The sequence below is a fragment of the Canis lupus genome, chromosome 33 (genome assembly GCF_003254725.2).
Source record: "Canis lupus dingo isolate Sandy chromosome 33, ASM325472v2, whole genome shotgun sequence".
NCBI lineage: Eukaryota > Metazoa > Chordata > Mammalia > Carnivora > Canidae > Canis > Canis lupus.
In genome coordinates, this window is record NC_064275.1 from 26,457,673 (window position 1) to 26,478,089 (window position 20,417).

General features: G+C 40.2%; 1 protein-coding gene across 5 annotated transcripts in view; it reads left to right on the forward strand.

Annotated features, from left to right (window-relative positions):
• The first annotated feature begins 4,273 nt into the window (after positions 1 to 4,273).
• Positions 4,274 to 20,417, forward strand: part of SEC22A (SEC22 homolog A, vesicle trafficking protein) — a 68,508-nt gene continuing 52,364 nt past the window's right edge. Inside the window, exons 1-3 of one of the 5 annotated variants that reach the window (XM_035709868.2) lie at positions 4,274 to 4,402; positions 5,219 to 5,352; positions 12,127 to 12,327. In XM_035709868.2, coding sequence (XP_035565761.1) covers positions 5,339 to 5,352; positions 12,127 to 12,327 — 215 coding nt within the window. In that variant the 5' untranslated portion in view covers positions 4,274 to 4,402; positions 5,219 to 5,338. Of the gene's footprint in view, positions 4,403 to 4,466; positions 4,599 to 4,874; positions 5,353 to 12,126; positions 12,328 to 20,417 lie in introns of those variants that run through there. The other 4 variants (XM_025475072.3, XM_035709869.2, XM_049105402.1 and 1 more) reach the window with 4 other exon arrangements.

Below are 20,417 nucleotides of genomic sequence, written 5' to 3' on the forward strand. Positions count from 1 at the left end.
GTGAATTTCTTGTAGATAGCATATAGTTGGGTCTTGACTAATTTTTCAAATCCAGTATGACAATTTGCCTTTTAAAGCAGAGTTTAGACCATTTGCATTTATTTTTTTTTAAAGATTTTATTTATTTATTCATGAGAGACAGAGAGAGAGAGAAAAAGGCAGAGACACAGGTAGAGGGAGAAGCAGGCTGCCCTGCAGGGAGCCCAATGTGGGACTCCATCCCATGACCCCGGGATCACGACCTGAGCCGAAGGCAGACGCTCAACCACTGAGCCACCCAGGCATCCCATAGACCATTTCCATTTAATGTGACTATCAATATGTGTTTTGTGTGAATTAGTCATACTGGATTTCTTGCTGTTTATCCTTATTTGGGCTGGCTTTCTTTCTTGGACCTATGGGTTTATATTTTTTATTAATCTTAGAAAACTTTTGGTTATTATTTTTTTGTATTTTTAAAAATCTCCTTTCCTGTCTTTCTGTATTTCTGTTTGCACATGTGTTAGATAACTATTGTCCTACAGGTTACAAGGCTCTGCTCATTTTATTTTTAACTTTATTTCTCCCTGCACTTTGGTGTAGTTCATTCTTTTTTTTTTTTTTTTTTTTTTTAAGATTTCATTTATTTATTTGAGAGAGAAAGAGCACAAGTGGAGGGCGGGCAGAGGGAGAAGGTCAACAAGACTTCCTGTTGAGTGAGGAGCCCTAAGGAGGACTTGATCTCAGCACCCTGAGATTATGACCTAAGCCAAAGTCAGACACTTAACCAACTGAGCTGCCCAGACGCCCATAGCTCATTTTTGTATTGTTTCCTCATTACAGATCTTTTCTTCTGCAGTGTCTAAGTTGCATTCAAACTCATCCAGTGAAATTTTCATTTGGGATATTATATTTTACTACTCTACAAGTTTTACCTAATTCTTTCTATAGTTTCTTTTTATAATACTTTAATTACATTTGTGTTTTTCTTTAAATTCTTGACCACATTTATAGTAGCTGCTTTAAAGTTCCTATCTGCTGGGGCACCTGGGAGGCTCAGTCAATTGAATGTCCAACTCTTGATTTCTACTCTGGTTGTGATCTTGGGGTCATGGGTTGAGACCCATGTTGAGGCCTGTGTGGAGCTCTACAGGGGTTCTGCCCTGGGTGGAGAGTCTACTTGGGGTTCTCTCTCTTCCTTTCTCTCTGTCCCTCTCTGCCATAAGCTCTCTCTTTGTAAAACAAATAAATAAATATTAAAAAAATAAAGTTCTGGAGATGCCTGGGTGGCTCAGCAGTTAAGCATCTACCTTCAGCTCAGGACATGATCCTGGAGTCCTGGGATCGAGTCCCACATTGGGCTCCCTGCATGAGGCCTGCTTCTCCCTCTGCCTATGTCTCTGCCTCTCTCTCTGTGTCTCTCATGAATAAATAAATAAAATCTTTTTTAAAAAATATAGTTCCCATCTATTAATTTTATTATCTTCACCATTTCTGGGTCTACTTCTATTGACTGATTTTTCTCCTGTTCATGGTTCACGTTTTCCTGCTTCTTTGCATATACAGTAATATTTTCATTGGATAATGGACATTGTGGGTAATTCCTGGTTTGGTGCCAGGATTTCGTCTTTATTTACAGATTGTTAAGCTTCATTCAAGCAAGAAGTTAATTATTTGCAGATAAGCTTTCTCAGCTTTGTTTAAGTGGATAGAATAGGCTTTATTTACTCTTGGGTTAGTTTAGCCTTATTTCTAAAATGTGGCCTTTCTGAGGTCTCCCTATTGAATCCTCCAGGTGTTTAGTAAGTTGTCTGCCTTCCAACTGGCCAGAATTTGAATGTTTCTAAACTTTATTCAAGCTCTAGTAGTTGTTCAGCTTATAGTTCCCCCAGTAGTTGTTATTTGACTAGCCTCACGAAATCTATCCGTAAGCCTACACCAGAGATTCATGGAGACCCCCATGCATGTTTCTGGAGTTCCTTTTCTGGTATCCTGCCCTGCAAATTTTACTTGTCTCCTAATTCCAATTTGTCTCTCCTCATTTAGTAAGAGTAATATCTCTTTGGCCTTCTTCTATCCTGTGCTTAGGTACATACCTCCAGAAAGAAACCTGGGGAAACCTTTGGGCTCATCTTATTTGTTTTCCTTTTTTCCAGTATGTCTACTGTCCAATGTCTGAAAACACTTCTTTCATAGATTTGGTCCAGTTTTCTAATGTTTGTGATAGGAAGATTAGTCCGGTGTCAGTAATTTATGGCAGGATCACTCCTAATATTTTTAAAATGTAAACTTTCTGTTGAAAATTTACTGGAAAATTGCATAAATCTTAAGTGTACAGCTTGATGAATTTTCATCAATTGAACACACTGGTGTAATCAACACCCAGATCAGGAACAACAGTATTAGAATTGCAGGAGCCCCCTGGTAGCCCTTTTTAAACATTAATACCACATAAACATAACTGATATCCCAACTTCTACTATTATTTATTATTTTTGTCTATTTTTGAATATTATGTAAGTAGAATCATATAATATATAATTTTTGTGTCTGACTTCTTTCATTCAATTTTAAGACTGTGAAATTTGTGTGTTACTGGTAAGTTGTTTGTTCTCTTTCCTGTGTACTATTCCACTATGTGAATATTCTAAAATTTACTCATCTTAACATTCTTAAACATGTCTTTTGGTGAACATATGAATATATTTCTGTTACATATATACCCGCAAGTGGAACTGCTGGGTTATCCCACTTCAATAAACATCAAATTTATATAGTCTAAACATTTCTTCTTAAGTCCGGCCTTACACCTTCAAATCTGTTTGACACCTCTGTTTACAAGCATCTCAAACTCATATCCAAAACCATTTGCTCCTCTTTTAATGTTCCCCGAATCAGTAAATGGCTTCTTAATCCATCTAGTTACTTAAGGAGTCATTCTTTCTTTCTTTCTTTTTTTTTTAAGATTTTATTTATTCATTCATGAAAGACATAGAGAGAGAGGCAGAGACATAGGCAGAGGGAGAAGCAGGCTCCCTGCAGGGGGCCCAATGTGGGACCCAATCCAGGGACTCCAGGATCACACCCTGAGCCAAAGGCAGATGCTCAACTGCTGAGCCATGCAGGCGTCCCTTAAGGAGTCATTCTTAATGCTCCTCTTTTCTTTACTCTTCCCAGAAAACCAATCCATTATTAAGTCCCTTGGATTCCACCTCTCATTCATACACGTCTTGAAATTATCCAACTCTCACTGTCTCTACTGCCATTATCCTAGTTCAAGCCACTGTCATCTCTGCTTTGACTAATGTAACCACCTCCCACCTGGCCTTTCAGCAACCCCACTTGCCCTCTTCCATACTATTTCCCACAAATAGCCTGAGTGAGCTTTTAAATATGTAAATCAGATCCCGTTTAACGTTCCCTATTAGCTGCCCATTAACCTTAGGATACATTCCAAAATACAGTCTAAAAGCCATTATGTGGCCAGTAAGAGCCTGCTCGGTCTGGCCTCTGTCTCATCTCAGCCGAAGCTTGCTCCCTACATCTCAACCACACTGACTTCCTTTCAGTTCCTAGAACACCCCAAGTTCTTTCATGCCCCAACAACCTAACGATTTTAATGTTCTCTTGGCTTGAACCATTCTTTAAGGCTCTTTCATATGCCTGATACTTAAAAGGCGCTTCTTCAAACACTCTTCCCTGATAGTCCAGAATTAATCCATCATCACACCTACTAATTTTCCTTCATAGTACTGATTGCAATTTATAATTATGTAATGCGTTTTGCTTTAACGTCTCTCGCTCCTGTTGCACTTTAGATTCCCTCCAGTGTTACGTTCATTCCTGTAACCCGGTGCCTGACACCGTGCTTTGCACGTGGTCCACAGTCATTAAGTGCTTATTTAATAATGTATGGCCCATGCAAAAGTTGGAAGGGGCTGCAGGGTCTGCATCTGGCATTTCTCTGCCGAGGTTAGGTGCTTCCTCTTGCGAGGTGATAGATGGGACAAATCCCTTTTTTTTTTCTTAGTTTCCCCCCTGCTCCTTGGATAAGTGTTTGCTGTAGGGCCGCGTGAGAGACAAACTGCCTCTAGATAGAGGCGGCAGCAGGACGGATGAGCTTTATTCCTGAGACAGCATTAGCCGTCAGCTGAGCGCTTTGCAACCTCTCGGCGCAGGTGCGTGAAGAGCTGTCAGTCTTTTCGGGAAGGGGGCGGGGCGACTCCGGGCCCCCAGGAGGGGGCGGGTCAGCGTGGCCTCCCCGCAGAAGCTGATTGGCCTAGGCGAGGGGCCGGGGGCGGGGCCTGGTCCCGTCGGGCGCCAGCCACGTCGGACGCGGGGCCGCCCCGCAGGAAGGCCCCTCCCCGGCCCCACAATGCACTGCGGGCCGCGTCACTCGGAGCGGCGGGTCCCGGCTCGACAGGTACGACCCGGGCGGTCCCGGCGCTCGGTCCTCCGCTCCGAGGGTCGCTGGGACCCCGGCAGGCGGCCCCTGGCTCTGCCTGCCTGCCGCCGCGGCCTTCGCGGCCACAGACCTTCCCCCCGGGCGGGGACCCAGCGCGTGCCGTGGGGGCGGGAGCCGGGTGGTTGGAGCCGCGGCGCTCGGGAGAGGTGGAGAGGTGCGATGCCGGGGGCTTCGTCCCCTGCGACGGGAGGGGGCTGTGGGTCCGCGCGAGCGGCGGCTGCCCCGGGGCTGACCCAGGCAGGGCGCTCCGGGAGGGAGAGTCGCTGTGGGCGCCCCGCGGCGGCGGGGGGCGGGGCGGGGGCCGAGGGGGCGGGGCTGTGGGCGGGGCAACCGGCGTGGCGCAGTCCGGGGGGCGGGGCGGTGGGCGGGGCAACGCGTGTTGTGGCCGAGAGGGGGCGTGGCGGTGGGCGGGGCGTGGCCGGTGGGCGTGGCCCCCAGTTGTTAGAAACACGGTAATCCCTCGAGGCTGCTTAGGTGGCCCAGAGAGCTCGACCTGGCGTTTACTACTTTTTAAAGGCTAGGGTGGGATTTGAACCAGCGGCTTACTTCGCGTCCTGTGGGGATTTAATTTGCATTGAGCCCAGAGATCGGCCGTCGTTGGCCCAAGAGAAACGCCTGCCCTGCCTGCCCCTGGCAACTTTGGGAGAGATGTGGCCTTACAAGGAGACCTGAGCGCTTGGCTGGGCAGGTGGAAGAGGGGCTCGGAAATAGGAGCCCCAGGGACTTGAATCTCTCTGCCCGCAAAAACAGCTTTGGACTTTTTCTCTGCCTTAGTTTCCTGGATCGTCCGCTTGGGGGCAAGTTGGAGAGCTTGAGAAGCAGCCCCTCCTATGCCTAGACAGCCAAGGCAGAGCCCAGGGCTAGAGCGTCAGCCACCAGACGCGAGATGTTGTGATGCCAGCTAACAGGTGGAGCATCCACTTTTCTAAACTCTGAATTTGCTCACGTGCTGAGAGATTATAAGGAGTTGGGCAGTACTGGAAACAGTACCTATGCTTTCCGGTGTTGAAGGTTGTAGTTGAGCACTTGAATCCAACGTAGGTGGCCATGCCCTAAATTAATGGGGCGCCTGGGCATTTCCTGTGTTGAAAACCGTGGTAACAGTTTAGTGATTTGTGTGTGTGTATGTGAATGAATTGATTTTTAAAAATCTACGCATATTTTATGTTGATGTTTATTTTTTAAAGATTTTATTTATTCACGAGAGATACAGAGAGAAGGGCAGAGACACAAGCAGAGGGAGAAGCAGGCTTCATGCAGGAAGCCCGACGTGGGATTCGATCCCGAGACTCGAGGATCAGGCCCCGGGCTGAAGGCAGGCGCTAAACCACTGAGCCCCCCCGGGCTGCCCTATAACGATGTTTAAAAGAAGCACAGGTCTTATCAAAGACTTGGCTCTGACTTTCCATATACTTGAGTAGGAAGCTTGGCTGTGTCGTGAGGCAGTGTTTGGTTGGGTTCACTGTTTGGTTAGAGTTCAGCCTGTATGGAAGTCTGTCACTTACAAACGTTGGACTTGCCTAAATTCTTTTCTTTTTAAATTTTTATTTATTTATGATAGTCACAGAGAGAGAGAGAGAGAGGCAGAGACACAGGCAGAGGGAGAAGCAGGCTCCATGCACCGGGAGCCCGACGTGGGATTCGATCCTGGGTCTCCAGGATCGCGCCCTGGGCCAAAGGCAGGCGCTAAACCGCTGCGCCACCCAGGGATTCCCTAAATTCTTTTCTGAGCTTGAATTTCCTCAAAGGTAAAACAAAACTGATAATACCCATCTCACAGGTTATCAGAAGGCCTAAATGAGGTAGTGTATAAAGTGCCTGGTAAATAGAGAGCAGTTAATTATTAAATAATAATAATATTCTACTTTTAGTCCTACAGGGTGATGTTTCAGGTTCTTTATGTATCCCTATCAGGTAGATACTATTAGTAGCTTTCAAACAATCCTATGAGATACACACTAGTAGTGACCACAATTTACAGGTGAGGCAACTTGAGTGTAGAAAGTCAAAACTTGCTCACGTTTACAGTTAACACATGGTGGAGCCAGTTTTTGAACCCAGACACCTGTTCCAGAGTCCATCATGTTAACTATTATGGAAAATATAAGGTGGTCTTAAGGAAAATATAAGGTGGTCTTTTATTATTCCAAAATTTGTGGCTAGATAGCTTCAATCACTGGGTTCTTGCCCCTTGTGGGTTTTAGGAGACTGACAACGATTTGGAGACACAGAAAACTTAGGTATAAGCACCAGTTTGGCTATATATTTGCAGTGTGACATTGAGAAAGGGACCTTCAATTTCCTCATCTGTCAAATAGAGGTATTATCTCACTCACTGTTTGTAAACTGTAAGGTGCTGCACAACTGTTAGGGATTGACACATTTGTGCCTGTGTTGGGGGCCCTGTTCCTCGTTGTGGGTATAATCTACTCTGGAGCCTGAGGCTAGATGTACTGTGTAGTACAGGCACCTGTAATAGGAGTACTGAAGGCTGCTGGTAAGGTGTGGGGGTGGGTAGGCAAAACTGTAAAATAAATTCTGATTGTCTTTGGTACGCTTTCCCCTTTTCCTCTTCAAGCTCTGTTTTTCAAGTGTCTTTATGTTAACCTGCGGCTGTACAGAGACCTTCCCTTTTCTCTCAATCTTGCTCCCTCCCTGTGTATTATAATTAATATAGCTTTACCCCCAGTAACCCCCACTCCCAAGTCCCACAGATCTCAGCTGGCATTTTCTTTTCTTTTCTTTTCTTTTTTTTTCTTCTCTTCTCTTCTCTTCTCTTCTCTTCTCTTCTCTTCTTTTTTCTTTTCTTTTCTTTTCTTTTCTTTTCTTTTCTTTTCTTTTCTTTCTTTTTTTCTTTTCTCTCCCTTCCCTTCCCTTCCCTTCCCTTCCCTTCCCTTCCCTTCCCTTCCCTTCCCTTCCCTTCCCTTCCCTTCTTTTTCTTTCCTTTTTTTTTTTAAGGGTCAGCTGGCACTTTCAATAAAATATGTACCAAGGTAGTGTTTCCCATGCAGAATACTTTGAGTAATAAGTAGATGAATATTTTCAACAATAATTTCCAAAAAATTTAACACACATTTGGATGAAACAACAACAGGGACTCCTGGGTGGCTCAGTGGTTGAGTGTCTGCCTTGGGCTCAGGGCTGGTCCTGGGGAGTCCCACATTGGGTGCCCTGCAGGGAGCCTGCTTCTCCCTTTACCTGTGTCTCTGCCTTTCTCTGTCTCTCATGAATAAATGAATAACATCTTTAAAAATAAAAAAAGAAACAACAAAAATCTCTAATTAGGAGACAAACCTCAAAATTGATTTCACAGCTATTGCTAAGGATAGTCAATATCAATTGAATAGTCAATAAGTCAATTGAAAGACCTACATTAGGTAAATAATAATACAAGTGAGGTGTAGATGTAAGAATTCTGCAAATGGGGGCACCTGGGTTGCTCAGTCAGTTTAAACAGCTGACTCTTGTTTTGGCTCAGGTCATGATCTCAGGGTTGTGAGATTGAGCTTTGTGTCGGGCTCTATGCTTAGTATGGAGTCTGAGATTCTCTTTCTCCCTCTCCCCTCTGCTCATGTGTGCATGCTGTCTCTCTCTTGCTCTCTCTCAAATAAATCTTAAAAAAAAAAAAAGGAATTCTGAAAATAGTACTTGGATAATTAAAGTTTGGGAAATAGCCAAAATAAGATATGAATGGTTAACCTGATATTAAATGTTTTTATCTCTTATGAAAGCATCTTGCTGGAAAGTAGATATAAAACATACTTTGTATGTTGGGTTTCGTTGATTTTTGAGAAAGTGCCTTCTTGGTGACCCATAGTCATTACCCCATGAGGTTCTGAAGAAGAGGTCAGCATCCTGTTATCCTAGGACTAAACAGTTGCTAACCACTGGCACAGTGGGAGTTTATTTTTCTCAGTTTCTACATCAGTGTTTTCCCAGACCTATCTAGATTCTAATTTGGGCTTTTTCCTTTAGCAGTTGCTGTTGAAGAATGGGTATACAGGTCAGTACTCAGATTCCCTTTGAGTTTTCTGCTGTCTAAAGACATACTTTTTTTTTTTTTTTTTTTTTAGTGTTAATGGTGAGAGAAAATGGATCATGGCCTAAAAATGTATCGGTGGCCCTGATAAAACTATTGCTCCTGAATCTTCCCATGCAGATGTTAACCTCTTGATTTCCTCAGTTCCCATCACTTCTTCATTGGTTTTCCCAACCACCACTGTGCCTTAGACCCTAAGGGTATTCTAACCTAGCTTGGCCCCTATGTGGAGGGATCCCTTTTTCTACTAGCATAGTCCAGATAAGATGGAGGGTTTTCTTTAAGGAACTGCATTAAGAATCCAAGGTAGAAAGAGAAAAGAGGGGAGGTAGTAGTTGATAGAGGAGAGACTGCTTATCCTAAAGTGGTTGAAATCCATCCACAAACCAGGCAAGCCTGACATTGTTCACGGGCAGTCATGACAGTTTCTTTTGCTAGTTTACTGGTTAGCATGTAAGGTCAAATGACTCTGGGAGGAAGAAGTTTAACTTTTTTTCCTCAGAGGAATCATATCTACTGATAGAAGCGATTTTCTGACAACCTTTTAAGAATTTTGACAGGGAGTCTCAGTGCTGTGTTGTGCTTTTGGTTTCAAGCCTACATGTATTGGGAATATCTGAAATGCAAGTTTGTCTAACAGTAGTTTTCCAGTTAAGTGGTGGGTGGCACAACTTGGGTTGTGTTTGCTCTTTTCATCTGAATTCCTTAATTCTGGATTGATGGTTCCTGACGGTAGGAACCAATGTCTGCTGTAGTCCTAGACTATAGAACCTATTCAATAAATGTTTGTTAAATGAATGGAACTTACAGGTTGGTGTTTGTTTCTTAGTATATGTTTTACAAAGTATGAATCATTATCTTTCTGTTTTGAATTCATTAAAAAGAAAAGAGTAATTGAAGACTCCATGAAAATTGGCACTCTATAATAAGTATTATTCCTAATATTTCTGTTGGGATCCTAGAAAGATCAGGCATAAAAGAATGCAGTCTACTTCTAAATACTAAGAATATGGGTGTTTGGAAACTATAGGTCACAACCTTGCCCTCATGCTAATTCCCAGAGTAATTGTGTTGCAGTAAACTTTAGGAAGAAAAAATTTTATATTTTAAATTTTATATTTTAAATTTATATTTAAATAATAAATGCCTAAGGATATGAAGTAAGACATTTTACTACTTCTTATCCTTAGGCTAAATCTCATAATTATGGTTTATTTTATTTATTTATTTATTCATGATAAACAGAGAGAGAGCGCGCATGCGCGAGAGGCAGAGACACAGGCAGAGGGAGAAGCAGGCTCCATGCAGGGAGCCCAATGCGGGACTGAATCCCAGGACCCCAGGATCACGCCCTGGGCTGAAGGCAGGCGCCAAACTGCTGAGCCACCCAGGGATCCCCATAATTATGGTTTAATAATGAAATGAAACATAGAACAATTTTTAAGAGGAGTTTGTAGTTTATGCATTATCTCTTGAAGGATCTCCTCTTTTTCTTTACTGCTTTTAGAAGAGAAAAGAAACTTATTTAATAGGGAAAAAATGATTTGAATATGTCATATTGGAATGTTAGTTAGAAGATCGCATTATGGTTAAGGCTAATTTGATTGATGTGGTTTTTTTTTCTGTTTAAGTGAATGGAGAAGAAAAATATTAAAGGGTAATGACATGTTAATACTTAGCTATTCCTCTCATTTCCTCATGAAAAGAGGAAAAGGGGGAGTAAATTTAACGCATTAACTTTGTTATATGGGTTAATTTTTTGTGTTAAGTCAGTTGCCATTGTAAATGGACAGTGAGGTTTCAATTTCACACGGCAACAAAAATGAGAAATTTTTTATGGTACTAATTTCCAGAGTCAGTACCAGTTGGTTTTCTGTGCCATATTTTGATACATAACTAAGTTTTTCATTTTTGGAATGAAGTAATATTGAGCTGAGAAGGACAAGTGAGGATTAATTTAGTTCTGAGATACAGTATCTTGAAAAAAGTCTATGAAATTGTTACCAAGTTTTTCAATTTTCACCATTTTCCCTACTTGTAGTGAAGCAGTATTTAGTGCGCTGTGCTCTGAAGGCCTCACAAGAAAGAGTTATCACTTAATTTCAGACTGAACATGTTTTAATTTAGTGTTTTTTAAAGTATGATCTGATCTGTAGGCACTAAGCATAGTAATTACCTGGGAATTTGTTAAAAATGGAAGATTCTCAAGCCCTACCTCAACGTCAGTGGATCAGAATTTGGGGATAGGGGGAGGTTCAGAAACCTGCATTTCTAACCAAGCTTCCAGTGGTTTTTATTCAAGCTAAAATTTGAGCAACATTGAATAGTTTTTAGCAAAGTTTCTGTTTACCTAATTTCTTTCAGACCCAGCCTATGAAGTCCTTTTTATCTATCTCCATGAAGCTTGATCATAATATAATAAAAGAGGCCATTATGTTTTATTTTCTGGTAAAGAAATTGAGAATGATATTAAAACCAGTATTCCTTTAGCTTTAAGATTTATTATGAATACAATTTTTTGTTATTTAAAGACTTATTTATTTATTTTAGGGAGAGAGAGTGTGCGTAAGTTGGAGAAGGAGCAGAGGGAGAGAATCCCAAGCAGACTCCCTGCTGAGTGGGGAGCCTAACATAGGTCTTGATCGCAAGATCCTGAGATTATGACCTGAACTGAAGAGTTGGATACTCAATCAACTGAGCCACCCAGGCACCTCAATAAAATTTTTTTCCAGATTATAAAAATAATATATACCCATTGTGGAATATTATGAAAATTTAGGAAATATAACAATCCTCCATAATACTATTTTCTGGGGATAAGCATTATTATAATTTTGGCATGTTTTCTTCTGGTATCTATTTCTCCATTTATCCCTCCCTTCTTCTTTTTGTCTTTATAGAAAACATTTGCGATTTTTATCCTGCGTTTTTTCCTAATTAATGTGTAAGCATTTTACCATATTACTGAACTCTTTTTCACAGACATCTGCATCATATTCCATCATAGGAGTATACTATAATTTATTTAATACTCTGTTATTGTTGAACGTTTAGATTGGTTTTGGTTATTTCTGTGAAAGAATGTCTTTCTGTTTAAAATTTTGTCTGAAACTATTTCCATTAAGGTAGGGCTATATATTTACATTATTATTGTGGTCAAAGGGCATAAGTACTTTTAAACTCTCTTGAATATTGCAAGATTATTTTGAGAAGATATTTATTCCAATATTTACTCCTGCAGATACCTTTAAGAATGCCAGAAAGAAGCAAGTATCATTTTTTTAATTTTTAGAAAAGATTTTATTTATTTGTTTTAGAGAGAGAGCCCATGTACTGGAGGAGGAGTGGTGGGGTAGAAGAGGGACAAGCACTCCAACTTGAGTGCAGAGCCTGACTTAGGACTGGATCTCATGACCCTGAGATCGTGAACTGAGCTGAAATCAAGAGTGGGTAGCTCAACTGACTGAGCCCCCAGGTGCCCCAACAAGTATTATTTTTTAAAAGCTAACTTGTTAAGGAAAATGTAGTATGTTAGTGCTTTAATTAGTGAACATTTAATTATTAGTGAATTGAACATTTTTACACCATTTATCAGGTTTGACTTTAATTTTTTATCTAACTCAAATTGTTCATCTTGTTTTAGGTCTTCTCTGCTGGTTGAAATGTCTATGATTTTATCTGCATCAGTCATTCGCGTCAGAGATGGACTCCCCCTTTCTGCCTCTACTGACTATGAACAAGGCACAGGCGTGCAGGAGTGCAGAAAGTATTTTAAAATGCTCTCAAAGAAACTTGCTCAGCTTCCTGATAGATGTACACTGAAAACTGGACATTATAACATTAAGTAAGACTTGAGTTTGCACCATTAGAATAATTTGCTCAGTGTTTGCCATTTGCATGAAATATAAAAGTGGTTGTAGTAAAAATTAGTGATTGGTTAGTTTAGGAAAAGTGTTCAAATCAAGAATCATGTGGTTCTCAATTTATACTAAACAGTAGTCGTCATATTATTGCCCTTTTTGCAGCTTCTCTGTGTTTATATCTGGCTTTAGAAATTTTTATACTTTTGCAGATCACAGATATTCTAGAAGTTGGTCAATGTGCTCTAAGGGAGAAAGAGTAGAAGCAGAGAGATCATTTAGGGAGACTCTTAAAGAAGTTCAGGTAGAGGTGATGTTTATAACTTGAATGAGAGTGATAATGATGAGAAGTGGTTATATTTGGGCTGTATTTTGGGAGTAGCACCAACAAATCTTCCTAATGGATTCTAGTGGGATGTGAGGGAAAAAGAATAATTGAGTCCCCCCTAGATTTTTGGCCTAGAGGATGCCCATAATTACTTGGCTAATGGGGCTGCAATGAGTAATATTGGAGGATGTGTGTTTCAAAAATCAAGAGTTTTGTTTGAACATATTAAGTCTAAGATGTCCATTAGACATTCAGGAAGATCTGTCAGGTAGGAAGCTGGGTGTATAAGTCTGAAGTTCAGTGAAGAAGGACAAGTATGGAGATTTAGATTTGGGGGTCAGCTTACAGTGTATAATTAAAACTGGGAATAGATAAGACCCCCTTGGAGAGCATCCACATGACACAGAGGACAATAAACTCTTGAGCAGTTTGATACAGAATTTGCATACAGAAGGATATCAGATAAGGACAAGGTCCATTATATCAAGGTCCTTGATATAATTAGCAGAGGGCTTAGTTGTTGAGATGACACATGAGTCATGTCCTGAAGAATTATTAAGATTTGGCCAAGACAGAGAAGAGGGCATTCTAGGTATAGAGAGGAGAGGCGGAATAAGTAAAGAATGACTTAGCCTTAGGGGTGTATTCACCTGTTTGGCCTGGTGTAGTGGATGGTGATTTAGGGATAGTTATGGGAAATGTGAGATAATTAGCGTGGGGCCAGATCCAGGATTTCCTTGCAAGTTCAGACTGAGGGATAGGAAGCTGTTACTGCAGGTTTGAGGGAAGTGACTTGATTAAAACAAAACAAAAAACCCCAAAAAACAAAAGCAATGCTGAGGCAGTGAAATGTAAGGTGAAATGGAAACTCTGAGAAGAGAGAGATTAACCTATAATTAGGGCCTGACCTAGTAAGATGTAAGTGCAAATGAAAAAGAGAATGCCAGTTACAAAGACACTTCAAAAAGAAATGATTAAGCCTCATAAGATGGAGTGCCAGAAAGGAAGAGATGGAATACCAAAGATGACTGAAGCTGTGGAGTTGGACAGAATGAGCTCTTTGGAAAGGGTTGCTTACTCTGAGGGTGAGGAAGAAGAGGAGGGTAACTAAGCACTACTTTTGAGTATTTTACTTGAGGTTTTGACTGGGTAGTCCAGTTAAGATGGGATAGAGATCTTGAAATCGCTCACATGAAGTTGAAAGTGTGAGGGTAGAAACGCCCACTGAGTTTCTGAGAGGCCCAGAATAGAACCTTAGAGAATGTCTATAATTACTTAGATCAATTAGGTAATGGTAAGATAATGAGCTTTTATCTTAAACTGGGTTTTCAAAGGATTTTACTGGAAAGTGTAGTGGTGGTTGATGGTTAAAATATATCTAAAATGATGTCTAATCTATTTCTGTTTTATGGAGAAAAACTTGAAACCTTTTAATATTCTATTTAATAGGCTCTTTTTAGTACCCTTGGTCATTATTCTGAGTTTCAATTGATATTGTATAGGACTATAGACCTATATCAGAGTGATGGAAGATTGTTTGAACATATATTAATTCTGACAAATATCCTAGACTTGAAGAACAACTTTTTTTGAAAATGTTTTTCCTCCTTTATTTTATTCTCTTTTTTTTTTTTTTTAATTTTTTTAATTTATTTATGATAGTCACAGAGAGAGAGAGAGAGGCAGAGACACAGGCAGAGGGAGAAGCAGGCTCATGCACCGGGAGCCCGATGTGGGATTCGATCCCGGGTCTCCAGGATCGCGCCCTGGGCCAAAGGCAGGTGCCAAACCGCTGCGCCACCCAGGGATCCCTATTTTATTCTCTTAAAAGCAGAGTATCATGTAGTAAAATTTTAACACCCCTTCCAATTCTGTTTGTTTTGAATTCTAGATTTTATGTTATTTCTTTGTATTCCTTCTTATTCCACAAAAGATGTGAGGTAGTTTACAAAATAATTCAAGAGCACAGAAGAGAGTATCACATAAAGGGATAAAGATAGGAGAATCATAAACTGAAATAACATTTCCTTCTGGAGATGGAAACTACTTAATCCAGTCATTTGTTGGAAAAGGACTGCAAATATTTCTCTGAGCTTTCTCATGGCCCAAAGGAGGATAATGAATCATTTACAGGATTCAGTGTCCATTGGATAAAAACATTGCTCTTCACGTTCCTGAGACCTGATGTACGTTAAGAGGGACAGCATTTGAATAGCATTTTTCCAGCAGCCATAACGATGAGCTATTTATGATCTTTCTTGTAAAATTCCTTAGTGTAAGCAAATGACACAATTCAAAAAGCAATTTTATGAGAGAGTTTAGGAGTGAGATGAATCAGCAGCAGTCTAATCTGGCCTGACCTAAGAATACAATTTAGAAATGTCTAAAGGAATAAATAGATTACATGGCCTTTAGAACCACACATAGAAAAGCCTCTATGCATGTTATTTTTGTAACCAAGTTTTTAAAAGGGATTGAACGAAGAAATTTTAGTTCTAGTTCCTGACAAGAACCTGGGTTTTATGTTTTCTGTCATTGATTAGAGGACTTGATTATTTTCTAGCTTATAGAGGTTTCCATGCTGTATGACATTACATTTAGACTAATTATAAAGTCACTGTAAAATTGAGAGTTTATATGTTACCTGAGTTACTTAAAGTTCCCTTGTGACACCTCTTTTTCTAACTGCCCATGAGCTTGCCAGATAAAACTCACAGATCTGCAGTTATAACATGGCACAGCCCAGAACTGGCACAGGCTGCCCATCTGCCTTGTCGCCTGGCTTATAGCCTTCTTTTGAATCACCTTCTTCTTGCTACTACTATTTCATTTCTCTCATGATCTCACTCCTTACACAGATTGCCTGTAGAACTTGACTTTTTTTTTAATCATTTATATTTTTCTTATTTTAAATTTATTTTTAAGTTTTTATAATTTTTCTATATAGTTAGATAACTTACAGAGATCATTATCTGTTCTAGCTTATAAATGATTCCTCGTCTTTTAGCATTGTGGCTTTCAAATACGTTTAAAAATTGAGGTTGTCTTTGCGGAATACCAGTGAGAACCAAAACAAAGTTAAGTATGTAATTATATGCTAAATCAAATGGTACCTCATGCTGGAGTCTAGGTGAATAGGTAGAGGAAGACCATAGAATTTGAGGAGAAGAATTAGGGTAACATTTTAAAATTAAGAAAATTCCAGGGCGCCTGGGTGGCTCAGTCAGTTAAGCATCTGCCTCTTGATTTCAGCTCAGGCCATGATCTCATGGGTTGTGGGATCAAGCCCCACATTGTTTGAGTCTCTTCCTCTGCCCCCCACTCATGCTGTCTCCAATAAGTGAATCTTTAAAAAATATTTTTAAAGGTAGAAAAATTTTAAGAAAATTCCTTTAATCCCTCCTCCCCACAGTGTGTTGGGAGAATAATGAGCATCAGATTGTAGTGGCTGAGTAGTGAGTTCAGCTAATGGAGCCCATTCTGTGGAGCTCAGGCTGGCACAATGCCTTGCACATAGGTTACTAACTGCTAAATGAGGGATGATTGTTTTGGGGGTATGGCAATGTTCAGAGTTGCTGTGGAGTTAAGTCTTCACTTTCTCCAAAATACTTCAGTTTGGCTTGTTGATTGGTGGCTGGTTGGGGGATGCATAATCTAGTTTTGTGATTTCTTCTCATTTTACAGTTGAATGCTTGAATGACATGGGTTTGAACTGCACGAATCCATTTATAAGCCAATACTTTTCATAAATACAGTACTGTAAATGTTATTTTTAAATAGCATTTTCCTTTCTCTAGCTTCATTGTATGAATACAGCATATAATATAACAAAATGTGTGTTAATTGTGTTTTGGTGGTAAGGCTTTCAGTCAACAGTAGGGTATTAGTAGTCAAGTTTTTGGGGAGTCTAAAGGTATGCTGATTTTTGACTGTGCAGGATATTGACATCCCTAACCCTAGCATTGTTCAAGGGTCACCTGTACATAGTGATGCTATAGTTCTCTCTGTGTAAAAGTTTAAAGAATTTATCTGTTTCATAAGTTGAAGGACACTTTCCTTAAATTGTCATAAATGTTTAATATATAAACTTATGTCAGAACTTAGGAAACACAGTGGCTAAAGCAATAATTATGAATCATATGAAATTAAGTTATGTCATATGAAATCTTAAAATTTTGAGATTGGTTTTGGAGATTTGGGAATCATAGTGGGACATTTTGAGATCTCTTTAAACATTGAGATACTGATCTTATGAAAATACAAACGTCTTTGGGAAGCCAGTCATACTCTATTGTGAATTTTAATGCAAGAAATAAAATTTCTTAATTTTCCCACTGAATTCTTCTGAAGTCTGATAATGCCTGTGAGCCTTACCGGTTCTCTCTTTACCTTAGTCTCTACTTTCTCCATATTAGTTCACAAACTGCTACCTCTAGCTGGGAATGCTATTTTAGGCTTACCTACTTTTTGTTTTTAGTTTCTGGCAGTGCTTTTCTTTCAGTTTTTGGTGTTATTTTCTGATTACAGGAATAACAACTTCAACAATGACCCGGTCATTAAGTGCCTGCAGTTGCCAGGCACTTTTCCTATATTCAGTTTTGTAACAGTTCTGTGATTGGTTAATAAATAGGGCTCTTTCCCATTGTCAGTGCAGAAACAACTCACACTAGCATAAGCAAAAAAAGGGTATTGTGAAGGAGAGGCAGGCTTCTAAAGTGGCTGGAACCAAGGAACACAGATGTTATCAGGAATCTTGCATTTCTCCACTTTCCTTTTGCAGATAGCTATTCTCCATATATTGGAAAACACTGTACAGGCAGCTGCAGGCTTACTTCATTTTGGCTGAGCAACCCCTCAGGTTAATTATTACTGTCTTAATTTATTAATAGTTTGCTATATACATTGTTATTTAGCATGCTACAAAATGCAGTTTTGTTTCCTAGTTTTGTATATTGGTGTTTTAAGTGCTTTCCCAGCACCATATCATAAGTGCCTGGCAAGCAGAGATTTTGTCTTTGAAGTCAGAGCCTATAGAGTAGAATGCTAGACATAATGCTAGGTGCTTTGTTATTGCTTGGGGAAGATCATTGCTTTCACTAATTGTTTAGTTGTTGTAGCAGGCCACAATTGTCCTAATGTTGTTAGTGTTTAATTGGTGTGTAAAATTTGACAGTTAATAAATAAAATCAGATACCAGAAAATGCTTAATGTTTAAGCATTTTTATTGGATCTTAGAAATCACTTGAGGTATGGCTTGCTTGGATACCTGATAGAATTAGCTTTTTAGGGAAGTGATTTGAAATGGGTAAATACCCCCTATCTGGAGTTTGAATTTCTGTCAGTCTTACCTGTTCAAGACATACTTAGTCCTGGAAGGCTCTGAAGAAGTTCCTAGTGTGTATGCTGGGGGAGGAACCAAAGATGTAATGAAGTTGGATAAATTCCTTGGCCTGAAGACAGAAGCTATAAAGACCAAATCCTATTGGTACCAAGGCCAAGAAGAAAAAGGGAAGTAAAAAAATTGGAGCAAAGTAGGAAGCAAACAATGGCATTGGGATCCCTGGGTGGCGCAGCGGTTTGGCGCCTGCCTTTGGCCCGGGGCACGATCCTGGAGACCCGGGATCGAATCCCACGTCGGGCTCCCAGTGCATGGAGCCTGCTTCTCCCTCTGCCTGTGTCTCTGCCTCTCTCTCTCTCTCTCTCTGTGACTATCATAAATAAATAAAAGTTAAAAAAAAAATTTTAAAAAAAATAAAAATTGTGCTCAAGGTGAGGAAAAGATGTGTGAGGTTAGTAATGTCTGTGATAAAAGGATAGTAGACCTATCTAACATAGTAATTCTACATGGTATCTGAGAACATCTTTGTCTCTAAAGTAGGAGGATGTGGGATCCCTGGGTGGCGCAGCGGTTTGGCGCCTGCCTTTGGCCCAGGGCGCGATCCTGGAGACCCGGGATCGAATCCCACGTCGGGCTCCCTGCATGGAGCCTGCTTCTCCCTCTGCCTATGTCTCTGCCTCTCTCTCTCTCTGTGTGACTGTCATGAATAAATAAATAAAATCTTAAAAAAAAATAAAAATAAAAAAATAAAGTAGGAGGATGTTGAAAACTCACTGACCTGAACCCTAAAGCCTTCTGGAAGAGGAGGTGAAGTTGTATTCCAGTCTGTAAAATTTAGTCAACTATTTATTGAACTTCTTCTTTATGTAGATACTTTGAATAGATAACTGCTGGGCTGTACAATTATATGTGCACAATATACTCAACAAATTAGTGTATAAATGAGTAAATGAATGATGTCATCTTTGTACTCATTCACTAATTTATTGAACTCATTTTGTGTACTAGACCCCAAATATTCTAGTTGCTAAGAATATAGCGGTGAGCTCTATAGAAATGATCTCTGCTCTTATAGAGCATAGATATTAGTGAAAAACATTACAACAAATAAACATAAATATATAATTACAAACTGGATTAGTTACATGAAGAAAAATAACAGCTACTATGGTATAACCCAAGGGGTGGGATCAATTTATTTTTTTTAACGATTATTTATTTGAGAGAGAGAGAGCACGCGTGTGCAAGCCTGAGTAGGGGGAGGAGCAAAGAGAGAGGGTTAGAGGGAATCTCAAGCAGACGCCCCACTGAGCATGGAGCTTGATGTGGGGCTCAATTCCACAATCCATGAGATCATGACTTGACCCAAAATCATGAATCTGATGCTCAGAGAACTGAGCCACCCAGGTGCCCCGTGCCGGGATCAATTTAGATTGTATGCTCTGGGAGGAACTTTTAAGTCCAAGAAGGATGAATAGGATTAACCAGGTCAGAATTGGAGCATGGTAGAGATAGGGTTGGGTTGGGAGCATTGCAGGTGAGGAAGACAATTTGTAAAGTTTCTCAGATTAGACGTTGGGAGGATTGGGAGTAGGTTGGTATCCTTTGGATCTGAAATAATACTTTATGTGGCTAGAACGCAGAGAAGGAGGGGTAGAGTGGCACAAGAAGTAGAGAAGTTGGCAGGGCTTCCTGAATATCCTGATACAAGTTCCTAAATCCTCAAGTTTCATTTATTACTCTTAGAGGAAAAAAAATAGAGATTGATTTATGGCTTGAAAAAGTGAAAAAAAAAAGTTGGTGAATTAAACACATAGTTGGTTTATGTATAACATAGGGAAGTTGGTGTTGTGTTGGAAAAGAAGGAAGGCTTTGGAGTTAGAACTAAGTTTGACCCCGCTCTGCTTCTAAAATGTTGATGTGGCCCTAGTAAGCTACTAAAAATCCCTGAGCCTCTGTTCCATCATCTGTAAAATGGAGATAGTCGTGCCCCTTTACTGTGAGAGTAAAATTAAATAGAATACGTAGCTAAAGCCCTTATTAGCAGGGGGCCTGGTTCAAACTAAAGGGTCAGTAAACTGTACCTGCTGCTGTTACTGTTACTCCTCCTCCTCCTAATGGACAGGCAAATGCATGCACAAACTGGCATATCTATAGTGACTTTAGGCAGTTTCATATGAGGAATTCTCAGAGGATGGGAATCTTTGAGTTTGTCCCCCATGATAATTGCAAAAGCCAGAAATCTTTTGATAAAGAAGGCTTGTATGTATTGTTGAAAAACTGCCTTTGCGTTTCAAAGAAAGACAATAGCATATGACTAAGTTCACTATGAAAAGCCATAATATTATAGAGCTCTTTTTGGCCTTTTCAGAGAGTATCACATAATTATAGTAAAATAAAGGCTTTGG